Raw genomic sequence first — 23,252 nt, 5'->3', positions numbered from 1 at the left:
GAACTGCCTGTGTGACCTAACCATGCCCTGGGTTTCGCGCTCACCACCCTCCCTCTCCAGCCCCCGGACTCCAGCCCCGGGCCCGAGTCCCCTCCTCTCCTCACTCCCTCCCAGCAAAGCTCTAACTCTGTTTCCTCCAAGTCAATCCTTCTTTTAAAGCAAAGGGTGTGGGTTACTAGGAGATCAAGACAAAGAAGCACAAACAGGTGGTTTGTTTTCAGTTGCCAAACTGGTCACCTGGAAAGGGCTTACAGTCTAGACAAGGTAGTGAGCGGTGTGTCAGTTACCGCCAAGAAAGACCAAGCCCTGCCACTTCCAAGTGCCAACTCTATGAGCAGAAACACACTTCAACTTTATGATCAGGAAGAAATAATAAGCCCAGTATGCAAGATTTCCCCACCAACATCTGTCCAAAGACACACTCTTTCATACCAATCTTTTTATTCACACATTTGATAAAAATGTCACAGGAGTGAAATCATTACAATGACATAAGCAATTGTATAGACCAACCCCAAGTGCAGAGTCAAATTGCCAAAAAGCATATGGGCAACGCCCAGCCCCTTATCACATGTGCACTCACACCACTCACCCACGCCACCCACGTCCCAACAATCACAGGCACTAACTTCCAACGTAACCGTAACTGAGGGACTCTTCCTGGTCCGTCAGGCCCTGGGGATGAGGAGAGAGACACAATCAACGAAAGGAAGCTGGGACTGCCGGATGCATCTCCCTGCTCTGCCAACGACGCAGAGAACGCAAGACTTGAAACACCGGGGCAGGCATTTCCTTGGCACAGTACTTAGGCAACAGAAAGGTCGAGGGGCTTAAAGTTCGTCTCAGGTTTAGCTCCCCTTTCAACAACGCAAAAGGGTAGCGAGTGGGGTGGGGAGCAATCTGGTCATTCAAATTCTAAGAAATAAGGGGAGGGAGGAGGATTTGAAAGCTGTTCCCGATTCTCCAGTCAGACTGATCCCATCTGGTTGTGACTTTATCTGAACAGCGTAGTTTGCTCTTATTTTAGCTTAGAAAAGGAGGAAAAGCTTCTCAGAGGGACAAGAGGGTCACATAAACCACATCCCCCTCTATATTAGCACTTGGGACAAACTTCCATCTAGCTGTTCACACAGCTTGTCTACAGCTCTGAGAGCTCCAAGGGAGGCGCCCAATCCCCACTCCTCTGCCTTTAGCCTTCCAGGACAGGCAAGTGCTGAGCATCCAGTCAAACCTGAAGTGTGAAAAATAACGCCTCAATCAAAATGGTGTTTTCTATACAGACTATGGAAAAATCCTATTCAACTCCCCAATTCCCACTGTTTAACACAAAGGTTAAAAAAAAAAAAAACAGAGCTAAAGTGTAATGTGTCGAGCATCTCCACTGATCCCATCAAAAACACTGATGATACAGAGAGCCACCGTCTCCCAGTGTTCTTGGTAATCGGCCTGCGGGAGGAGGCAACGACCCAGATGAATACAGCACACGAATACAGAAGAACTGGTCAACTCAAAGGAAACTGCTCTGGGTAGAGGGAGTCAATGGGGTGTGGATGGGAGGCCAGGAGTGATATTTCTTGGTACAAACTTTATGTCCCTAAAGACAGGAGAAGGTGAGGACGAGGCACTTACACTGCCAAGCAACAGTTCACACCACTCAACACCAGGACTGCAACCAGAGCACTCCCCACTATCCCTCACTGAAGACGCAACCGTCCAGGTGGTCCAGCTGGACCTTCAGAACCGAAGGAAACCCAGAGTGCTGCAGAACCGAGGCTGAGAATGGAATGTGGGCAGAGGAAGTAAAAGATGTTGTCCCCTCTGGCCTGAGGTGAGAGGCTTGTTCCAGATTAGCTCAGCGAAACACCAAATTTCCAAATGCTTGGCCTGAGAATATGACGATGCCCCCTCGGACGCCTCCTTCTTCTGTTTTAATAAACAGCAGTAGGGCTCTGAACAGACCGGACACCAGGATTGAATTATCTTGCACTGGTGGTTACAGCAGACACCTTCAAATACACGTCCTGTTTATTCTGCAACAGAGTGAGTGATAAGACACGGAGACAGGGCTAGAAGCAGCCTGTCCCTACTTATCTGAAAGTCCTTCAGGCGTACTCAATCCGGGCAGGGCCACAGCTACCCTCACTCTTCCGCTCAGAAGATGGGGCGGTGGCCTTGGCTTCACTACCCACTTCCAGAGGCTTAGACGAGATATAGTCCTTTACTTTGATCTCCATGTTCTTGGCTTTCAGAGTGGCCATGTGCAGCTTCTCCAGGAAATCTGGCATGCCTGTTGGGAGAGAGGGAAATCTGGGTAGACTGACACACAAACCAACAGTAGGCTCAAAATTAGAAGGGCCTATCTCTTTCCTGATAAGGAGCCAATGCCTCCTTATAGAGATCACAGATGGACTGAGAGACAACCAAAACTTTTAGGGAGTGAAAACAACCCCTGACCTCTGAGATCCTTTGAAAAGGGGTACTGATCAGGCCACATAAATCCCCAAAGGCTCTCTTATGTGGTCAAAATATCATTTATCAGTGGCACAGCGTAAATATCTGCCAATTTTGTTTAGAGAAATGTCAAACGGAAACACCTAAACTCCTCTCCATTCTCCCCCTGAGGTGTAAGAAGCCGCCTACAGAGAACCAGAAGAAAGAAAATCACGTGAGGCTGCTTTTAAGGCAAGAGATTGGAAGGGAAAGATGCAGTCACAGCAGTGATGTGTAGCCTCCGTTATGGTGAAAGGGTGGTGAAAGGGAGAAAGGGTGGTGGCCCCCGTTCTCCAGGTGACTGTCCTATAACCACATTTTCTATGCCAGATTTATGGCTTTCAACACGAAAAAGAAAAATGTTAAATGCATTAATGTACACAGTCCATATTAAGCAAATGTTCTTCAGCTTGCCTCTGGGCATAAGTTCCTTTTTGGGTTTCCAGAATTCTTACCCCTCCAAACCGCAGCTGGAGGCTTTACTACCTTCAAGGTAGTATTCAACAATGAACTCGGAAGGGCTCCAGTGAGACAAGTACTAATCTCCTTGAAGCCACCAAGAAGCTAGAGAAAAACAAAATGTTCAGCCCAGGTCCAGGCCCTGTACACAAGCGCCCACTCACCACTGGAAACCATCCAACTAACGCAGTAGCGAGGAAACACTGTCTGGGGATTGTCACTGTACGTCAGCAAGTAGTCAAAGCCATTCTGGAAAAGAAAAACAGCAAAGATGAAGGTACCTGAACTACCCCCACAGCCTCCGTATCCAGTACCACAGAATAACCAAGATCTGACTCTGAGGCGGAGAGTGGCAGTTTTCCGCTGTGAGCAAAAGAGAGTGAACACTGAAGACCTGAGAGGTTACCATCTCACGAGGTTGGCCCTGGCTGGTGTCTGGGAACTTGGCTCCAGTCAACAGTTAAGTGCTAAGGGTGGCTCCCTGTGTCTCCTCTGCGCAAACAATGCACTTCATACTGAGCACCTGCTTTCCTCCTGGGGGTCTGGGATTTTAGGACACGCTAGGCAGAGGGCGTTCATGTGACTAGCCCCCAGTACAAATCTTGGGCGCTGAGTCTCTACTGGGCTTCCCTGGGTAGAAACATCGCACGCATGTTGCAGCTGGGAGAGGATGTGCTCCGTGGGCCCTCACGGGAGGGAGAGCATGGGGAGACTGCAGTGGGTTCCTCCAGACCCCGCCTGTGTCTTCCCCTTTTGATCCAGCTGTGCATCTTTCCATCACTGTAATAAATCTCAGGCATGAGTAAAACTATAAGCTGAGTCCTGCGCGTCCTTTTACTCGATCTTCGAATGGGGGTGTGGTCCTGAGGACCCCAACACATACCCCCAATGTTTAAATATCTTAATCTTTACCAAAATGATATGAACTCTACTACTATTACTGCTAACAGCAAACATGTATACAGTACTTAACCACGTGTCAGGAACTGCTTCAACCCCTCACAACGATCCTATAATAGAGGCACCAATCTCTCCCATTTTACAGATGAGGAAACTAAGCACAAAGAGGTTAAGGGACTTTGCCCAAGGTCACCCACATACTCAACGAGAGCCAACATGAACCCAGAATTCTGACCACAGGGCCCATGCACCCATTCTCTCTGGCTCAACCTCTCATTGGTACAGTGAAGGACAGGGATTTAAGAGATTTACAGGTGTCCCGATCCCAGGAGAGGTCTGAACCAATTATGCTCCACCCAAAGGGGTAAGAGATCATCCACTACTGCTTATATGGAAAAAAAAGAAGTCAGAACTGAAAACAGTGGTTACCTACAGGAAGAAGGAAGGAACTGGGTAGATGGAACAGGGATATAAGCAAATCACTCTATTTCTTATTTTACATATTTGACTTTGAAAACACAATTTTTTTTATTATTTAATAAAACAAAATTATATTTAAAAAGCAGTTATCTAAAAATCAAAAGTAGACAACAAAGAACCTATGAACTGAGTTGATAGGAAAAACCATGAAGAGAGGACCTATTTCAAGTGACCTTAAAACTCAACATTTTGGGGACTTCCCTGGTGGTCCAGTGGTAAAGAATCCGCCTTACAATGCAGGAGACACAGGTTTGATCCCTGGTCAGGGAACTAAGATCCCACATGCCACAGTGCAACTAAGCCCGTGCACCACAACTAGGGAGCTAGCGCGCATCAAACTAGAGAGCCTGCGTGCTGCAAAGTACAGAGCTCACGTGCTCTGGACCCCACATGCCACAACTAGAGAAGAGAAAAACCCGCACGCCATAACAAAAGATCCCGTGTGCCGCAACAAAGATCCCACGTGCCACAACTAAGGCCCGATGTAGCCAAATATAAATAAAATAAATCTTTAAAAAAAAAAAAGCCTCAACATTTTGCACAGTGCATACATATCCTAAAGACAACAAGACATATACCCTACAGTCCTAAATTTTGAGTTAAAAGTACTCGTGTGCACTTAGGATGTATCTTTAAAACAAACAAACAAAATTTATTACTTAGTGCTACCTTCTGAAAAGGCCTAAAAACAGAGTAGGCCCAGAGCTGTGAGAACTCCTAGAAGCCAAACTGTGGTATTTAAATGACATTTCCTTAGAAGGAACCAGGGCTCCCAGAAGAAATGCTCATTTCCAGGTTTACACCTAAAAATATACAAGGTGAACCTGGAACATCTTATAACACCAGAAACCAGGCGAGTCCTGAGGTCAAGTCAAAAGGACTCCAGGCAGTAAGAAGAGGCTCCTAAAGACCCAAAATGGGACACTTTGAACACCGGTAAGAGTAACTGGGAACGGACTGAAACCAGCCAAGTATGTGTAAATTTGTGAGTTTCTAATGGCATTTCTTAAAAAAAAAAAAACTTTACCTTTGAAGGACTGCTAGCTGAAAGAACCAATTCATTATTTTAAAAACTAGTAAATGAAGGAAACAAATCAAGCATTTCTTACGTCCCTTTCCTCTGTGAACTATGGGAAGCCAAATAGTTAATGAGGAAATTTTCCCTTAAAGTATGTCACCTAATAAATGGAAATAAATGAAAGAATGGAGGATTTACACAATTAATATTTTGTTAACCTCTAATGAAATAGTGGATCTGAGCAATAATCATTAATCACTTCCAAATTCACAAAGAAAGGGACAATCAGACATTATTTCCTTCTAATAAAGTGGTCTTGCCCCAAACAACCTGAATCTGTTCAAGCCTCTAGATCTAAGCACCCATATATAGGAAACACAGGAGACAGAGAAACGTGTTAAGTGACACTATGGACACTATAGGAATATAACCAGCAAGATCCAGGACAAAGAACCTGCTTCTTCAATAAATACAATTGCAAGGGAAAAAAAGGAGGGAGGGACTTCCCTGGTGGTCCAGTGGTTAAGACTTCACCTTCCAATGCAGGTGGCCTGGCTTCGATCCCTGATTGGGAAACTAGATCCCACATGCATGCCGCAACTAAAGATCCTGCATGCTGCAACAAAGGTCCCGTGTGCCGCAACTAAGACCCAGCGCAGCCAAAATAAATTTTTTAAAAAAGAGGAAGAACTCAAGAGATAGATACAAAGCTACAGACAGTATGAACCCATTTCAATGTCTGGATCTTATCCAAATCCTGATTCAAATAAACCAACTACAAAAAAATACATGGACGATCAGGAAAATCTGAACACTACAGATATTTGATATTACGGAATACGATATTATGTTTTCAAAAATCTCTTTTCTTTTTGAGATAAATACTGAAATTTCTATAGAAGAATTCTTCTTTGGTTCTTCTATAGCAAAACTAGAATCTGCTTCAAAATAATCAGGGGAGTGGGAAAGGGAACAGAAAGAGTACAGATAAAACAAGTTTGGTCATTGTCAGAGCTGGGGATGAATACAAAGGGTTCATTCATTATACTCTCTACTTCTTTATCTTTTGTCTACATCTCAAATTTTCCATAAAAACTAGGGAGTTCCCTGTTGCCTAGGAGTTAGGATTCCGGGCTTTCACTGTCATGGCCCGGGTTCAATCCCTGGTCAGGGAACTGAGATCCTGCAAGCCATGCGTCGAGGCCACAAAAAACAAACAAACAAAAAACCTAACAAAACACCATACCTCGGACCAAGGATCTACTTTCCATCTGGCAAACCCAAACTCAGCTGCCTGGTTTTCAAGTACCCTCTGCACATGGTCAAGGTAATTACCACTCCTCCCTAAACTCTGCCCTCCTTTTCAAGCAGTGAGTCAGTCTCTCAACATCCACGGCTCATTCCTATCTTTGTCTTTGGTTGAATCGTGTCTTCTACTTCCAGGGTCCTTCCTGTTTTCCTCTATCCACAGTCTGCCTTTTTATAAGAACCAACTCAAGTCTCACCTTTCTCTTAAGAGCTTGCCACGATATGCTAAAAGACTTACAGATAATTCATACTGCTCCCCCATGCCAGCTGAAAGAAGTTATTTTCTGGGTGCAACACACACTGCTAGGTGCCAAACTCTGCCTTAGCTGTTTCATGGTCAGGGTTTCTAAAGGCAGTAATGCTGGGACTCAAGTCACTTTTTTTTCAAATAGGAAATACACAGACAAGGTTCAAATTTCAAAAGCAACATAAAGGAAAAGAGTGAGGTACAATTCTAATTCCCACCGTCCCCAGCCAGGCTCCCCTTCCTAGAAGCAGCTAGCTACCGACAGCAGCCTTCTTGTCTAGCTTCTAAAGCAAGGACTTTAAAACATTTTTTAACTGTATTTACAACACACTGTAAATACTCCTTTTTACACTGTAACCAAGTTCTCTCTCACTCTCTCTCTCACACACACACTTGTATATACTTATGTAATCAAACAAAAGTTTCATGAAATATGCTTACACTCAGTTTCCATTCTATTTATTCCTTTTCTCTTTAAGCACTAAATTAATTTTGTCTTCCACTAGTGGGCAGCAATGCGTGGTTTGAAAAATACTGCTCTAAAAAAAAAAAAGAAAAAAAAAATACTGCTCTAGGGCTTCCCCGGTGGCGCAGTGGTTAAGAATCTGCCTGCCAATGCAGGGGACACGGGTTTGAGGCCTGGTCCGGGAAGACCCCACATGCCGCGGAGCAACTAAGCCCGTGCGCCACAACTACTGCAGCCCGTGCTCTAGAGCCTGTGCTCCACAACAAGAGAAGCCACTGCAATGAGAAGCCCGCACACCGCAACAAAGAGTAGCCCCTGCTCGTCGCAACTAGAGAAAGCTCGCATGCAGCAACGAAGAGCCAATGTAGCCAAATAAATAAATAAATAAAATATTTTTTAAAAAAAAAGAAAAAAGAAAAATACTGCTCTCAAAATGGTACCGAAGTCAACACACATCTCCCAGTAAAACAAGAGCAAAACATCACACTGACTGAGGCGAACCACCATTTATGTCACTCTTAAAGTCCCACTATAGGTGGTATAGACAAAACAACCTGCTGGAAACAACAAAACCATGGTAAGAGAACAGTCGTACAGCTCTAAAACAAACAAAAGTGATGGGTAGAAACAAAGCCATTATAAAGTAAATAAAACTAAAAGCAGCAACCACTGTAATCAGTATGTGTACTCACCAGAGATTTGGCCAAAAACATGAAAGTAAAACACCACACTAAGTGGAAGAAGATATTCTTCTCAAAGGAAGGTCATAAAATTTTAAAGAAGGCAGGACTTCTCTGGTGGCGCAGTGGCTAAGAATCCACCTGCCAGTGCAGGGGACACGGGTTCGAGCCCTGGTCCAGGAAGATCCCACATGCCATGAAGCAACTAAGCCTGTGCGCCACAACTACTGAGCCTGCGCTCTAGAGCCCGTGAGCCACAACTACTGAAGCCCATGCGCCCAGAGCCCATGCTCCGCAACAAGAGAAGCCACCACAATGAGAAGCCCGTGCACTGCAACGAAGAGTAGCCCCCGCTCGCAGTAACTAGAGAAAGCCTGCACGCAGCAACGAAGACCCAGAGCAGCCTAAATAAATTAAAAAAATTTAAAAAGTAAAAATTGTTTTAAAGAAGGCAGAGAGCATTAGTCTAACTCTCTCATTTTACAGACAAGGAAAGAGGAGCCCAGAAAGGTGGTTAAGTGTTCTGCCCACTGTGGGGAAATTTTGATGGAAACGGTGCTCGCTCTGGTTCCTCAATGCCGCTAATGACCGGCCGATGAGTCAGGGGCTGTCGTCTTCTGCTAACTGTCCCTCAGGTAACGGGAGCCATGGGTCATCACTACGTTGTCTCGGGAGGTCTCCCAGGTACACCACTCTACAGCAGGGGTCCCGAAGTGGGGTTCCCAGGCCAGCGGCAGCAGCCTCACCTGGGAACTTCTCAAAACATGCAAATTCTCAGGCCGCAGCCCAGCACTGTTTTAACAAGCTCCAGCGGAGTGTGGTGCAAGTCAAGTGTGAGAACGACTGCGCCCTCCCCAGTTCAGATCAAAGGCATTCCTTGAGAAAATTCATAAGCCGCTAACACATCACCTCTCGGATGATGCAGAACTCACCTCATCAAATGACTTGTGGGGACGGATAACCATTTGGGATTCATATGATCTGACCCTTACAAATTCCGGAGACTCTGGCACACTAGGGTGCTCCACGGCCCTGGGAGGGAGAGAAGTGAGGGAAACTCTAAGTAATGTCTACATACAGAACAGCATGGGAGCTAAAGTTAAGAGGAAAATCTAAAAGGCAGCCTCTGATTTTTTAAATACATCAGAAAAGTCACAAAGATGAATGAGTATAAACTAGGTACTAAAAACAGTGAGTTAAGTTGGTGATTCCTGGCTCACTAGGCTTTTTGTTGAGGAAGAGAGCATTTCTTTTTTTAATTATCAACATTAAGGAACTAAAGGATTAGTTTAATGAAAAGCTTGTATCCCTTCAATCCTCAGAGATAGTCACCAGTCCCAGCCCACTCACGTTCTAGCTGGGATGCATAGGGCCCGGGCTTGACTCATAAGGCAAACTCCCATCACACATGCATAAATGAAGGACAAGCTAAAGGAACCCAGCAGCAGCCACCACACATACCGTGACACCAACACCATCACGTTGTTTTCCTCATCCACACTATACCGCCGAACATAAACATAATCCCGTGAGTACATTGGATACTAAAGAAAAGGAGGGGCAGGATTAGTGCTCTGCCTCACACGGACATGATAAACGTAAAAGCGGAGGTGAAAATACTCACAGGAAAATGGGTTACCCAGTGAAGAACCTCAGAACCACTAACCACATCCCTCTCGATCACTTCCAGCTTGATCACCAGGGCGTCCCACTTCTTTCTATACTCTGTATCCAGCTGCGGAAACAGAACAGACCATAAAGACCCAAGAGATCCAAAACAAAGCTGCAGAAGACTTCTCCAGATGCTTGGGCCTCTGACCCCAGAATCTTCTGCAACAGTGACCCGACCTAAAAGGCAGTGCCAAAGCGTCAAAGACACGGCTGTGTTTACTATAGACGAGTCTTTTAAAATCCCTTCCTGTAGGCCAATCCCATTACCTTGAAAATGAATCTTAACAAGAAAGACAAGTGTAAGAAAAAAATATTGTAATAGACATGTCTGGGGAAAATACAGTAGTCAGTGAGATAAATGGGTGAAACGATTCTAAAAAGTTTTAAACAGACAGAAAGTCCAAAAGTATGAGCAGACACCTCACAGAAATACAAGCTGCGTATTTTTAAAAATATGTAGCATCACTAGTAACTACGGAATTTCAAAGTAAGACATATATCATACATATCCAAACCAACAAAAACTACGGAATTTCAAAGTAAGACATATATCATACGTATCCAAACCAACAAAAACTCAATACAGATTGACAAAATTCAGTGCTTAGGGGAAAGCATGCTTAGGGGAAAGCATGCACTTGCGTATTAGTAGTGTGTGTTATAACCATCAAACTCAAAGTCCAGTAAAACATGAAAACTCCAGGAAGGAAAAAAAATTTTTTTGTAGAACTCTGGGTAATCCCACCTCCCCTTTCATACATTTCCCCACAAGGAGGAACAGAGTCTTTAAACACATACTCTTCATCTTTATCAAATAAACACCTTCACTGTAGATAAGTTCCAGATTGCTAAATCCTGACTGCATCTGTACTGAAGGAGAAAATGCCATAGAGGACATCGTTGGGCCAGTAGGTAAAACTGGAATACAAAGATTCTGTAAGTGCTGCATCAGTTAAATTTATACTGACTTTGATAATGGTACCATGGCTAGCTAGGAGAATATGTCTAGTTTTAGGAAATATACACTGAAGCATTTTGGCATAAAGGGTATGTAACTTACCCTTAAATTAAGGAAAAAACCCTATAAAGCCATATAAAATATATTCAAGCACTCAAATCCATTCCTCTATTTGATCTTCCCAACAGCCCTGTAAAGGGTAGACCTGGCCTCATCCCTACTGGACAAACAAGTTATAAATCAAAGGTTTACCCAGAGGTCATTTGACGTGAAATGAGGGGTAGAGAAATAGACAGATGGATTGAAGCCAATGTCTTCTGAGTCAGAGAAATTACTCATGTGGACGATGGCAAGTGGACTTCTAGGCTTAGTGGCTCCAGATCTGGGCAGAAAAATGTACTCACCTGAACATTGAAGAACTGCCGAGGTGTCACATCTGTGTAGGTTCCAAAAACTAGAATGACAGGAAAGAATAAGGGATGTTTGCCAGACTCTCGTCACTTAACTGCATTTCAGTTGTAGAGTAATGACTGACAGATCTTAAAGGCAGATTCAGAAACTAGAAGTCATATTGGGGCGGCAAAGTAAGACAAAGGTAACCTATAGCAAAGTGTAGCAAAGACATGGAGACTCTTGTCATCTGGGAGAGGAAAAACAACAAACAGGGCAATTTTCCCAAGAAACCCCCAGAACGGAAGAGTTTAGAGAGCATAGGAACACAGTGCTGTGCACCTGCCAGCATGAACACTCTTACCAGCAGCCAAGCTGGGCTCACCTCTGTACTGGTAAAGGGGGGTGCCTGTAATGGGGCGCCGCCACAGCTTGAAGTGTTTCTTATCCATCACCATTTCCCACGGTTGCTCTTTGCCTCCTGAATCTTCATCCCTTTCTGTTGGGGATTTTGGTTCTGGAGGGTGGTGGTCAACTCCAGAGCTCCGAAACGTACTTGACATTTCCTCCAACCGTTTCATCTCATCAATGGATCTGGAGAGAAAAACAACAGGCATGGTGCAATGGTTGGAGTCTGCCCTGTGAATTGCAATGGCCACACAAAGACTTGTACAGAACGGTGTGGCTTTAAAACAGTATAAAGTGTAGGGAATAAAAATACGAGTTCCTGAGTCTGAATCCCAGTCCAATATTCATCAACTAGAATATTAAACAACTTAACTAATCCCTATTTCTTAATCTGTAAAATGGGGATAATAATAGTACCTACGTCAAAGGTTGATTATAAAAATTAAAAAAATTTACCTGTAAAGTGCTTAACACCAGGCATATAATTAGCCCTCAAATGTTAACTATTATAATTTATGACTATGAAATGTCATTTGATACCTTTTGTCCGTTTTTTATTGGGTTGTCTTCCTATCACATTATAAGAGTATTTATATATATTTTCCTCCTCTCTTTTAAAGAGATAATTCACATAAGAATCATCCTTTTACTGTATACAAATCAGTGCTTTTTAGTATAGTCCCAAGGTTGTACAGCCATCACCACTAATTCCAGAACACTGTCATCATCTCCAAAAGAAACCTATACTCATCAGCAGTTAACTCCTCATAGCCCCTGATAACTACTAACCTACTTTCTGTCTCTATGAGCTTGCCTATCCGGAAATTTCATATAAATGGAATATTACAAAATATGGTCTCTTGGATCTGGCTTTTTTCACTTAGCATATTTACAAGGTTCATTCACGCTATACTTTATTCCTTTTATGACTGAATAATATTCCATTGTATGGATGTATCACATTTTGTCTATCCATTCATCAGGTGATGGACATTTAGGTGGTTTCTACTTTATGGCTATTATGAATAACACTGCTATTAATATTTGCATACAACTTTTGTATAGACATAAGCTTTCAGTTTTCTTGGGTAGATTCCTAGGAGTGGACTTGCTGGGTCATGGAAACTCTGTTTAACTTTTTAAGGAAGTGCCAAGTTATTTTCCAAAGCAGCTGTTCCATTTCTATATTCACACCAACAATGTATGAGGGTTCCAACTGCTTCACATCGTTGCCAACACTTGTTATTGTCCCATCTTTTCCAGCAATCCTAGTGGGTGTGAAGTGGTATCTCATTGTGTTCTTCCATTTGTATTCCCCTAATAATGACTATTGACATTGAGCATATTTTTATGTGCTTATGGGCCATTTGTGTATCTTCTTTGGAGAAAGATCTACTGAAATCTTTGTTTTAAATTGGGTTGTCTTTTTACTGTCAAATTTTAAGAGTTCTTTATACATTCTGAATACTAGTCTCTTAACAAATACACAATTTATAAATATTTTCTCTGACTCTGTGGGTCATCCTTCCACTTTCTTGATAGTAAACTTTGATGCACAGAAGTTTTCAATTCTTTTTCTGGCCGCGCCACGCTGCATGTGGGATGTTAGTTCCCCGACCAGGGATCGAACCTGCATCAGAAGCACAGAGTCTTAACTACTGGGCCACCAGGGAAGTCCCCATAAGTTTTCAATTTTGATGAAGTTAATCTATTTTTTCTTTGATTGTTCAATTTTTTGGTGTTATATCTAAGAAACCAGTGCCTAATCCAGTATCAAAAGAACTTATGCCTATGCTTTCTTTTAAGAGTTTTAGGTTACATTTAGGTCTTTGGTTCATTTTAACTTTGTGTATGGTTTGAGGTAGGGGTGTAAATTCACTATTTTGCATGTGCACCTCCAGTTGTCCCAGCACCATTTGTTGAAGACTATTCTTTCCCCATTGAATTGTCTTGCCACTTTTGTTGAAACTCAAATCGACCACAAAGCTAAGAGTTTATTTCTAAACTCTAAGTTTAATTCCTACAATTTATATATCTATCCTTATGCCAGTACCATTATCATCTTAAGTACTGTAGCTATGTAGTGAATTCTAAAATTGGAAAGGGTGAGTCCTTCAACTCTGTCCTCCTTTTTCAAGATTGTTTTGACTATTCTGGGTCTTTCATTTCCATGTAAGTATCCTAAGGAATCCACAGGAACTTACTGGAGCTAATAAAGGAGTTCAGCAAGCTTGCAGGATATAAGATCAATTTACAAAAATCGTATTTCTATACAGTAGCAATGAACAATCTGAAAATAAAATTGAGAAAACAATTCTATTTATCATAGCATCAAAAAGAATAAAATAATAAGGAATAAATTTACAAAAGAAGTTGGGCTTCCCTGGTGGCGCAGTAGTTGAGAGCCCGCCTGCTGGTGCAGGGGACACGGGTTCGTGCCCCGGTCCGGTAGGATCCCGCGTGCCGTGGAGTGGCTGGGCCCGTGGGCCATGGCCACTGGGCCTGCGCGTCCGGAGACTGTGCTCCGCAGCGGGACAGGCCACAGCAGTGAGAGGCCCGTGTACAGCAAAAAAAAAAAAAAAAAAAAAAAAAAGAAGTGAAAGACACACTAAAAACTACCAAAAGATCACTGAAAGAAATTTTAAAAGACATAAATGGAAAGATATATTGTGTTCATGGGTTGAAGGCCTTGATATTGTTGAGATGGCAAAACTACCCAAAGTGATCTATAAATTCAACATAATAATTTCTATCAAAATCATAGACTATTTTGTGGAAACTGACCAGCTGATCCCTAGGTAAACAACAAGGGCCTACTGTATAGCACCAGAAACTATACTCAATATCTTGTAATAACCTGTAATGGGAAAGAATCTGAAAAAGAACACACTACTGTATATAAAACAGGTAAACAACAAGGACCTACGGTATATAATCCTTTTTATATGTTGCTGAATTCAGTTTGTTAGTATTTTGTTCAGAACGGCATAAAGCCTAGAAACATTCAAAACAATACCATATGTCAAAGTATGTGTCATTATATATCATTTAGGGATGTATACATATGTATAAAGACACCGATGGTAATGAAATATAATAAATTGGGATAGTCTGGGGGACAGAGGATATTTCATTGGAAAAGGGTCCAGAGGAGGCTTTAATTGTATTTACAACATTTTAGTTCTTAAATATAACTTTTTTTGTAACATTCATGTTTTTCTTTAAACCTTTTTATATATCTGAAACATTAAAAAAAAAAATTTTTTTTAAACATGGTTTGTTTTCCCCTTAACCTGGTAGGATGAATTGGGAGATTGGGATTGACATATATACACTAATATGTATAAAATAGATAATTAATAAGAATCAGCTGTATAAAAAATAAATAAAATTCAAAAGAGATGTGGTATGTATATATGATGGAATATTACTTAGCCATAAAAAAGGATGAAATAATGCCATCTGCAGCAACATGGATGGACCTAGAGATTGTCATATTGAGTGAAGTAAGTCAGACACACATAAATATGATATCGCTTATATGTGGAATCTAAAAAAATGGTACAAGTGAACTTATTTACAAAACAGAAATAGAGTCACAGATGTAAAAAACAAACTTATGGTTGCCAAGGGGGTAAGGGGGGGGAGGGATAAATTGGGAGACTGGGAATGACATATACACACTACTATATATAAAATAGATAACTAATAAGAACCTACTGTATAACACAGGGAACTCTACTCAATACTCTAATGACTTATATGGGAAAAGAATCTAAGAGTGGATATATGTATAGGTATAACTGATCCACTTTGCTGTGCAGCAGAAACTAACACAACATTGTAAATCAACTATACTCCAATAAAAATGTTTTTAAAAAGCAAAAAAACAAAAAAACATGGTTTGTTTTCCCTTTAACCTTTTTTTTTTTTTGGCTGCGTTGGGTCTTTGTTGCTGTGCGTGGGCTTTCTCTAGTTGCGGTGAGTGGGGGCTACTCTTTGTTGCGGTGCGTGGGCTTCTTATTGCGGTGGCTTCTCTTGTTGCAGAGCACAGGCTCTAGGTGCACGGGCTTCAGTAGTTGTGGAGAGCAGCCTCAGTAGTTGTGGCACACGGGCTTAGTTACTCTGCAGCATGTGGGATCCTCCCCAACCAGGACTCAAACCCGTGTCCCCTGCACTGGCAGGCGGATTCTTAACACTGCGCCTCCAGGGAAGCCCCTCCCCTTAACCTTTAAACAGCAGTTAGGAAAGCAAGATTGCTGGCTGACTATGTCACTTCTGCAATTCAAGACTGAAGACACCACCTACTGATACATTCTGTCTGAAAGGCCCTTTCATGCCTTTTTAACCCTCAAAAACCCCACAAGGGTCAAGGTTAACTCCCAGGCAGTTAACCATATACATTTACTTTTATTCCTCTACAGAAACATATCACACAATATTATAATTAATCTATCTTTATATCTGCCACCCTTACTAAACTATGAATTCCCTAAAGGCCCAGAATCAGTCTTTTTCATATTTTTATGTCCAGCTCCTAGCAAGTACCTGGTAAACATTACATGCTCAACAAATGTTCACAGTATAAACTGAGTAAATAAATATGGAAGTAGGCCTTAATAATTCAAATTCTTATTAAAAGATTACATTAACACATTGCTTTAAAAGCCAAAAATTCAAAGTTATACTGGTAACCCAAGATTAAAAGTTTAGAGCAATCCAAAGCAATGGTGAGTGTAGAGATCTGTGTTCTAGTCCTGGCTCTGCCAACTAGCGGTGTGATCTTACGCAAGTCATTTTACCTGCAAAGCCTCCCTTGTTCCACCTGTAAGGTGAGGACATTATTTCTCGAAGGTTTCTATTAGCTCTAAAATTCCAATTCTCTGAATTTTAAACTTTGGAATTAAATGAAAATATTTATATACAGGGACATTTGCTGTTTTCACTGCCTGGAATCTTTTCCTACTTGAAGAGAATCCCCAAATAGGTGAGATGCAGCCCCCATCTCAACCCCTAGCAGTTAGCACATGACTCCTAATTAAAGTGAGGTGAATCAGAGACTTCTGGTAGAGGCTTTGAATCTTGAGGAAATAATACAAGGCACAGGACCTTTTAGATTTTTCTCAGTGATCTTGAGGCAGTTGAGAATCCAGCAGTGCAACAGATCTACGGGAAACAATACCAGCAACACTGCCCAAAGAAGAGCATTCCTGTACCAGTAGCAGGCCTTGGCTGTTCTCTTGGCCAACCTGTACTCTGGCCTTCTTGTCAACGCTCTGAATGACCTAACACCTTTTTGGCTTAAGTTAACCAATATCAGTTTCTTTGTTTTCAACCAATAACCATAGCCAGTACAATTTATACTGATGTTCTGATGAAAAATGTTTAACCATTTTTTTTTTAAGTTTCAATTTGAATTAACGTTACAGAACAAGATTGACTGCTACCATTGCAAAAACCATATAGAAATAGGGAAGGAAATTTAGAGTAGGCAATAAGATCTTGCAGAGGAGAAAGTAAAGTCACAGCTTTGCTCCAAGAACAACAATGCAGGCATCATGTGGAACCAATCATGGCACTTTTGAGGACTAGTAAAGCACCCTTCAATAAAAATTAAGCTGGACTTTTGAATATCCTTATCACATAATGAAGAGGGGCAGGAACGTCGTACGTCTTATGAAAAACACATCAGAGGCCCATAAAATTATATAGTAATATGGTTTTAAGAAAATTAAACTATATGACTACAGGCAGTATTTTTAATGGCCTTCTAAGACTCAAGGTGGTACAGAGCTTCTGACTCACTGCTTAATCAGCCTCTCCTATAGGATTAAAGGTCACTAGGTGGCCTTGATTAAACATGAGACTAAGTCCCTAGGGAGGACAGCAATGTCTTGTGAAGGTATGACACTCATTCTTTGAACAGCACAACATGAATGCTAGAGTAAGACTGCATCATGGAAATGATCGTTATGTCTCAGGTTCGAGAATCTCGGAAGGGTCTCAACTTCTAATTGTTGACATGACAGACATCATTAGCACACAGGTGCACAATCACTATCATATATGTAGAGGAAGGAGAAACCTCTCACCGTGTTATCTCCTTAGCCTGCTGTGCCAAACCTTATTTGGAAGGGATGGGTGTCTAAACCTTGGTATCTAAGAGACTTAAGTAATAAGAAGGGAGAAAAGAAGGACAAAAAAGATTATTCCCAAGATAGTAACAGAACCAGCAGATTAGTAAGAGGATCAAAGAAAGAAAGTCAATGCTTTCCTTTCTTCAAAACTAAAATCATTTCAACATTTGAGAAAGACTGGACTGAGAGCCATGGAAATTGAGGGCATAAAACCATGAAAACAGAAATATAAGCATAATCATATTTGGCTCATCTATAGGGGGTCCTGCCCTAAGTGGAGAGCTTGATATAAGGCTCCTAAAATGACTCAAATGAAGCCATTCCTGTAATCGGTAACTTCAGTAAGAGGCTGCCTTGTTTCAACGATCCCCCCTCAAATTCCCAATTATTGTCAAAGTTAGAGACCTTTACGTACAACTGTCATGGGACATACCTAAAAGACATCAATTAGTTCATTGCAATTCTGAGCGTAGTTCTGATTATCTAAGAAGGTGTAACAGTAAAAACATCCTTAAGTGACAGTGGCAAAAAAAAAAAAAAATTCCTTTAAGCCAAAAGGACTTTTTGTTGATTTATCTAATTAACAGCACATTGAAAAGTTAAAAGACCAAAATGGGAAAATGGCTAATTTTCTTTATGAAACTTTACTGGCACTTATTTACTCAAATTTCTAGAGCAATGAACTGTAACTTTTTTTAAAAAGGGGAGGGAGATTAATAGAACATTTTCCCCTAGGCTCTCATATTTCTTAACTTCCTTCTCCTTTTTGTTCCTGTAATTTTTCTTAATGTCCCAAATCAATAAAAACTTAACTACTGGGACTTCCCTGGTGGCACAGTGGTTAAGAATCTGCCTGCCAATGCAGGGGACACAGGTTCAAGCCCTGGTCCGGGAAGATCCCACATGCCACGGAGCAACTAAGCCCATGCACCACAACTACTGAGCCTGCGCGCCACCACTACTGAGCCCACGTGCCACAACTACTGAATCCCACGTGCCTAGAGCCCGTGCTCCACAATAAGAGAAGCCACCGCAATGAGAAGGCTGCACACCGCAAGGAAGAGTAGCCCCCGCTCGCCACAACTAGAAAGCCGGCGCGCAGCAACGAAGACCCAACGCAGCCAAAAATAAATAAATAAATAATTTATTTATTTATTTTAAAAAACTTACTACTGTATTCTTCCGTAAGATTTGACCTGAGCTCACAGAATGCCAGCTAGCACCAAAAATAATGATTAAAAGTTATATTTTGTCTGATCATTTAATTAAAGCCTATCAGGTAATAACACTAAGCATTAAAAGACCTGATTTCTACACCTGGCCTATCAGTGAGTCAGTCACTTTGTACAAGTTACTTCTTTTCTCTAATTTTCTTGCTGATTCTCGATTAATGAGTTCCTATTTGTTAAGATGTTCTTAAGCACGAGAGAATAGAAAGCAAGGGTTTTTCTTTGTCCTTCTGAACAGAAACTCTACTAACGTAAGAAAAAACACACACCACTTCAAGGCACACATTCAAAGAGACATCCTCACACCCCAACACTGTTTGACCAAGACAGCAATATCTGAATTAGTCTGTACCAGGACAAGTTGGTACAGAAGCAGCACAGAAGAGCCAAAGGCTGTGATTTAGGGGCCATGGGACAATCACGCTCTTCTTCCGTTAACAATGAAAGAAATGCACATGTCCCGCGGCACACTCAACTGTGCTCCATTATGGAAGCTACCCAAAATCATCTCACTAGAACAAACAAAATCTAACATCCTCTAAGCTAGCTATGACAACCTCAGCGTCCTTTAAAGCAAACAGAATACTTAAACACCAAGCCAAAAAAAGTTAACCTACACCCAGAATACCTTATTCAATAAAACACTAGGAATTCCCTGGCGGTCCAGTGGTTAGGACTCCATGCTTTCACTGCCGAGGGCATGGGTTCGATCCCTGGTCAGAAAACTGAGATCCAAAACTGAGATCCAGCAAGCTGCGCACGGTGACCCCCCGCAAAATAAAAATTAGTTAAAAATAAAATATAAACATGACAAGTTATGAGAACAGACCTATGAAGTCACTGTACAAGCAAGATACAGCTGACAGCATATTATTTGCCTCCCTATCAAAATAACATTTTAAAAAATCCTCAGAATGGACTTGATCAAATTTTAAGTACATGACTGAATTCAAGCATGAACTGGACATGTGGTGTTAAATGAGGGCCTTTACTGGAACAACTCTGCAGAGGGTCAAAAAGGGCACCTTAAGTGTTCTTACTGGCCTTCCTCTAAGCTCCTGAAATTCCCAAATGGGTTATCGCAGCTTACCTCTTTAGGAGTTGGATTAGAACCAAGTGCTTCAACTGTCTGATTTCTTTCCGCTACAGTGGGTAATGACCACGGACTCAAGTGTTTACCACATCTATCTCCTATTGTTTTTTCCCCTCTAGCTCCTGCAAATGGGAGACCTACTAAACAGAGGCTCTAGGACATATGGTTGACAAAAATACATGGACAAAGACGAAGAACGACATCTATCACCTAGGCCCCAACGCTATTCAACTCCCACCCCCAAAACATCTTCCCTGTCTTTGGCACCCAGGGGCCCTTTCCTGGTCTTTCTCCTCTTCCCCAAACAGATCCAACTGGGAATATTCCCGTCAAACTTCATCACTGTGGAACATGGGTATTTCATCGTCAAAAACAGAATGAAAAGTCAAATAGTTAACTGGTAATTTCTCAATTTAAAAGTTTCCTTCCCGTACATTCTTTTATTTCTCACACCTGAGAACACCATTAGAACAAATGGACAAGTAGCAAAAGAACACTAACAGAAACTAGGCAAACTACCTATCATGCTTTGATATCTTAATTTTTTTGTGAGTAAGGTTGTTTGTGGTTATGATTTTAAATTGCATTTGTAAAATAGTCATCTTTCCTGCTAGGAAAAGTATTACCAGCTCTTAAGATACACTTGCATTTACTCACAACGCACAATGTTACACTAATAGCTGCCTGGCATCTGGGTGCTACACTTCCATACATGTCATTGTGGTAACTTTACTGAAAAACTTCCATTTTTAACCTAACCAAAAATGTGGAATAAAAGAAGAAATAGTTAGAACAAATAGAGTTGTGTGGAATTTATCTGGTGTAGGGGACTATCCTAGGTTCTTGCAATCAGTTTCAGAGTTTAGGAAGCAGAGTACGTGTGTGGAGAGAGAACACAATTTAAGAATATCTGTTAAAAAGAAAATACAGCGACAACGTAAAGCAAGACCTAAATCAAGGTTTCCCATGATACTACGTGACAACTGTAAGGGCTCAGTTTAGAACCACAGGTTAACAAATTCAGTAAATAGTACTGCACTTTTTTCACACAGAGGTTTTTGATGATGACAGCATGATTTCAGAGCCTAATAAAACAGTACTTCCAGAGCTCTAGTGGAAGTAGCAAAAAACTGACCTAATTCTTCCAGGTTAAAATGTCTGGACTACTGGTTTGTCCCAGGAGGGCAAAATCGCTTCCAGCCTCCTAATTCTGCCATGAGTCACAATGACAAGAGCTCTCTGGGCATTTCAAACGAAATCCCATTCGGAATGAAGTGATTTTGTAAATTGCACAAGTATACCCTCAGGTCAAGTTTAAAACCTGTCTGGAACTTGCACCTTTCTGGATATGTTAAAGATTACGTGAACGACGGCCTACTTCAATACCCATTTTCCACAATGCTACTTCTTTAGTGGCATGCGCCCCAAAGTCTCCCTCCTCCACTAACCTACACTTGCATTTATTTCTAACTCGACAAATCAAGTTAACACACAGAGGCAATGAAGAAACGTGCTTTGCTACGACAGGATCAAGCTACTTGCATCGTCACTTCCAGTGCCACCGGGTCAACGGGAGACACCGTCAAGGCAGGCCCCAGGGTTCAACGTTCCCACCTCCCCACCCCACCGCCTCCACCCCAGGGAACAGGCGCGACCTCGCCCCCGAGCCCACCTCTGCAACTCCTCCTCCTGGATCCTCTCCTCGTCCCACGCGAACACGCCGGCGAGCGCCGCCATCAAGGCAGAGGCATGGCCTGGGCGTCCGCGCAGCCGGCGCCAGAGGCGACCAAGGAGGATGCGACGCGAGCTCTCCGAGTAGAGGCGGCCGTACAGCTGCGCGATCTGCTGCGCCCGCCGCACGCGCAGGCCCGTCACGAAACGGCACTGATTGGCCAGCAGGGCGAGCAGGCCCCCGCCCCGCGCCCCCGCGCGCCCGGTCGCCGCCGCGCCCACCAGCAGCCAGGCAGCCAGGCCGACCGGCGGCCTCCGGGGAAACATGCTGCCCGCACGCCCCGCCGGGCCCAGGTGCTCTCTGAACCCGGCCGCGTGCCCGGACGCGAGCGAGGCCTCGCTCAAGGGGTGAAAGGAACGAGCCCGGGAGGGCGCAGGCGACCTCCTGCCGAGCCCCCCTAGTTGGCCGGCCCCGAAGTCGTCTGACGCTCTAACAGGTTCTTCATCTCTCGGCAGCAACCGCTGAGAAAGTCTCCTTTAGGGGAGAGAGTCGGCCATGGCACCGGCCGCGGAGGGCGAGCCCGCGACCGCTGCAGGAGGTGCTCCGCGGTTCCGGCCGGACAGCCCTGTCGGGTCCCTGCCTCCTCGGCGTCCTCAGGCCGGCGCCAGGGGCCTTGGTACGGAGCGCGCGGGAAGCGGCGAGGCTGGCGGCGAGCTCCCCAGCGTTCGGCGTCCGCCACATGCGCTGCCAGCTTGCAACCTATTCCGGTCTCTGCCGCCCGGCCCTGATTGGGCGCGGCCCGGACACCCGGTGCTGATTGGCGGTGCCAAGTGCCCGTCACCGCCCCTTCCCGCGGCGCGCCAGGACCTGTAGCTAGCAAGGTAGGTGGCGCGGCGGCCAGAGCTAGTCAAGGGCGCCTGGGAGGTTGGTCGGTGGACCCAGCCTACGCCGCCATCTTCCGGCCCCCCCGACCCTGCCCTGTGAGGGGGCACGGCCAGGTGCCTGTTAGACCTCTGCGCGGTGCTCGCTCAGGTGTTCTGAGAGGCCTGCGACCGTCGTCTGGTTCACTGATTTGAGACTAGGGTGGGATGGGGTTTCGGCACTGCGTCTGCGGGACGCTGGGAGTATCCAGTTTGGGGAGTCGGAGGCGGGACAGTGTAGACGCCTTTGGTGAGTGGAGATCCTGCCGAGGCCTGGCGGCCGCTGCCCTCAAAAACCTTCCTCGGCTTCCCCGCTGGCTTTCCCGCTTGCTTTCCCGCAAGCGCCCGGCGCGCCGAGACCACCTCCGAGGCTCGGAGCCTGAGCACTCGGCCTGTCTCTGGGAAGCCTCGACGCGAGAGTGGGCCGGTGTGGCATCCTTAGAGCCCAGGACACTTTCCAGAGAGCTACGTGGGCAGGTGACCCGTCGCAGTCTGGAAATGCGGTAGCCCTTTGGTTAAAGGGACAGCAGAATGGAGTTGCTTGGGGCAGGTGCCCCTGGTCGTGTAGTAGCTGTCCTTCTCTCTTTGACCCAAAGGTGGCAGCTTGAGAAGGTAAACAGGTTTCCTAAAACCTACTTTGCACCACCCATGAACAACCTAGCTAAATGATCTCGAAGGGCATTAACTTACTATTCTGTGCCCAACCTCATTAAAATGAAATGCCTG

General features: G+C 43.6%; 1 protein-coding gene across 1 annotated transcript; it reads right to left on the bottom strand.

The window, feature by feature from the left end:
• Positions 1-424: 424 nt before the first annotated feature.
• STARD7 (StAR related lipid transfer domain containing 7) lies at positions 425-22,346 on the bottom strand. Its single transcript, XM_004277790.4, has 8 exons — positions 21,607-22,346; positions 11,453-11,661; positions 11,082-11,131; positions 9,673-9,783; positions 9,510-9,592; positions 8,981-9,080; positions 3,114-3,198; positions 425-2,287 (listed from the first exon to the last, which is right to left on the bottom strand). Exons 1-8 carry the CDS (start codon positions 21,930-21,932, stop codon positions 2,103-2,105), a joined length of 1,149 nt encoding a protein of 382 aa, XP_004277838.1. The 5' UTR covers positions 21,933-22,346; the 3' UTR covers positions 425-2,102.
• Between the last annotated feature and the right edge of the window lie 906 nt (positions 22,347-23,252).

Source organism: Orcinus orca, chromosome 13 (genome assembly GCF_937001465.1).
Source record: "Orcinus orca chromosome 13, mOrcOrc1.1, whole genome shotgun sequence".
Taxonomy (NCBI): domain Eukaryota; kingdom Metazoa; phylum Chordata; class Mammalia; order Artiodactyla; family Delphinidae; genus Orcinus; species Orcinus orca.
The sequence above is the reverse complement of the archived record's forward strand: the minus strand, read 5'-3'. Positions and strand labels throughout refer to the sequence as shown.

Excerpts from the sequence above, each read along its gene's own strand:
- STARD7 (XM_004277790.4), bottom strand. The coding sequence starts at position 21,932 with ATGTTTCCCCGGAGGCCGCCGGTCGGCCTGGCTGCCTGGCTGCTGGTG. Across the intron at positions 11,662-21,606 it reads CAGGAGGAGGAGTTGCAGAG|ATCCATTGATGAGATGAAAC; the intron begins GTGGGCTCGGGG and ends TTTTCTCTCCAG. Across the intron at positions 9,081-9,509 it reads GTGATGGTGTTGGTGTCACG|GGCCGTGGAGCACCCTAGTG; the intron begins GTATGTGTGGTG and ends TCTCCCTCCCAG.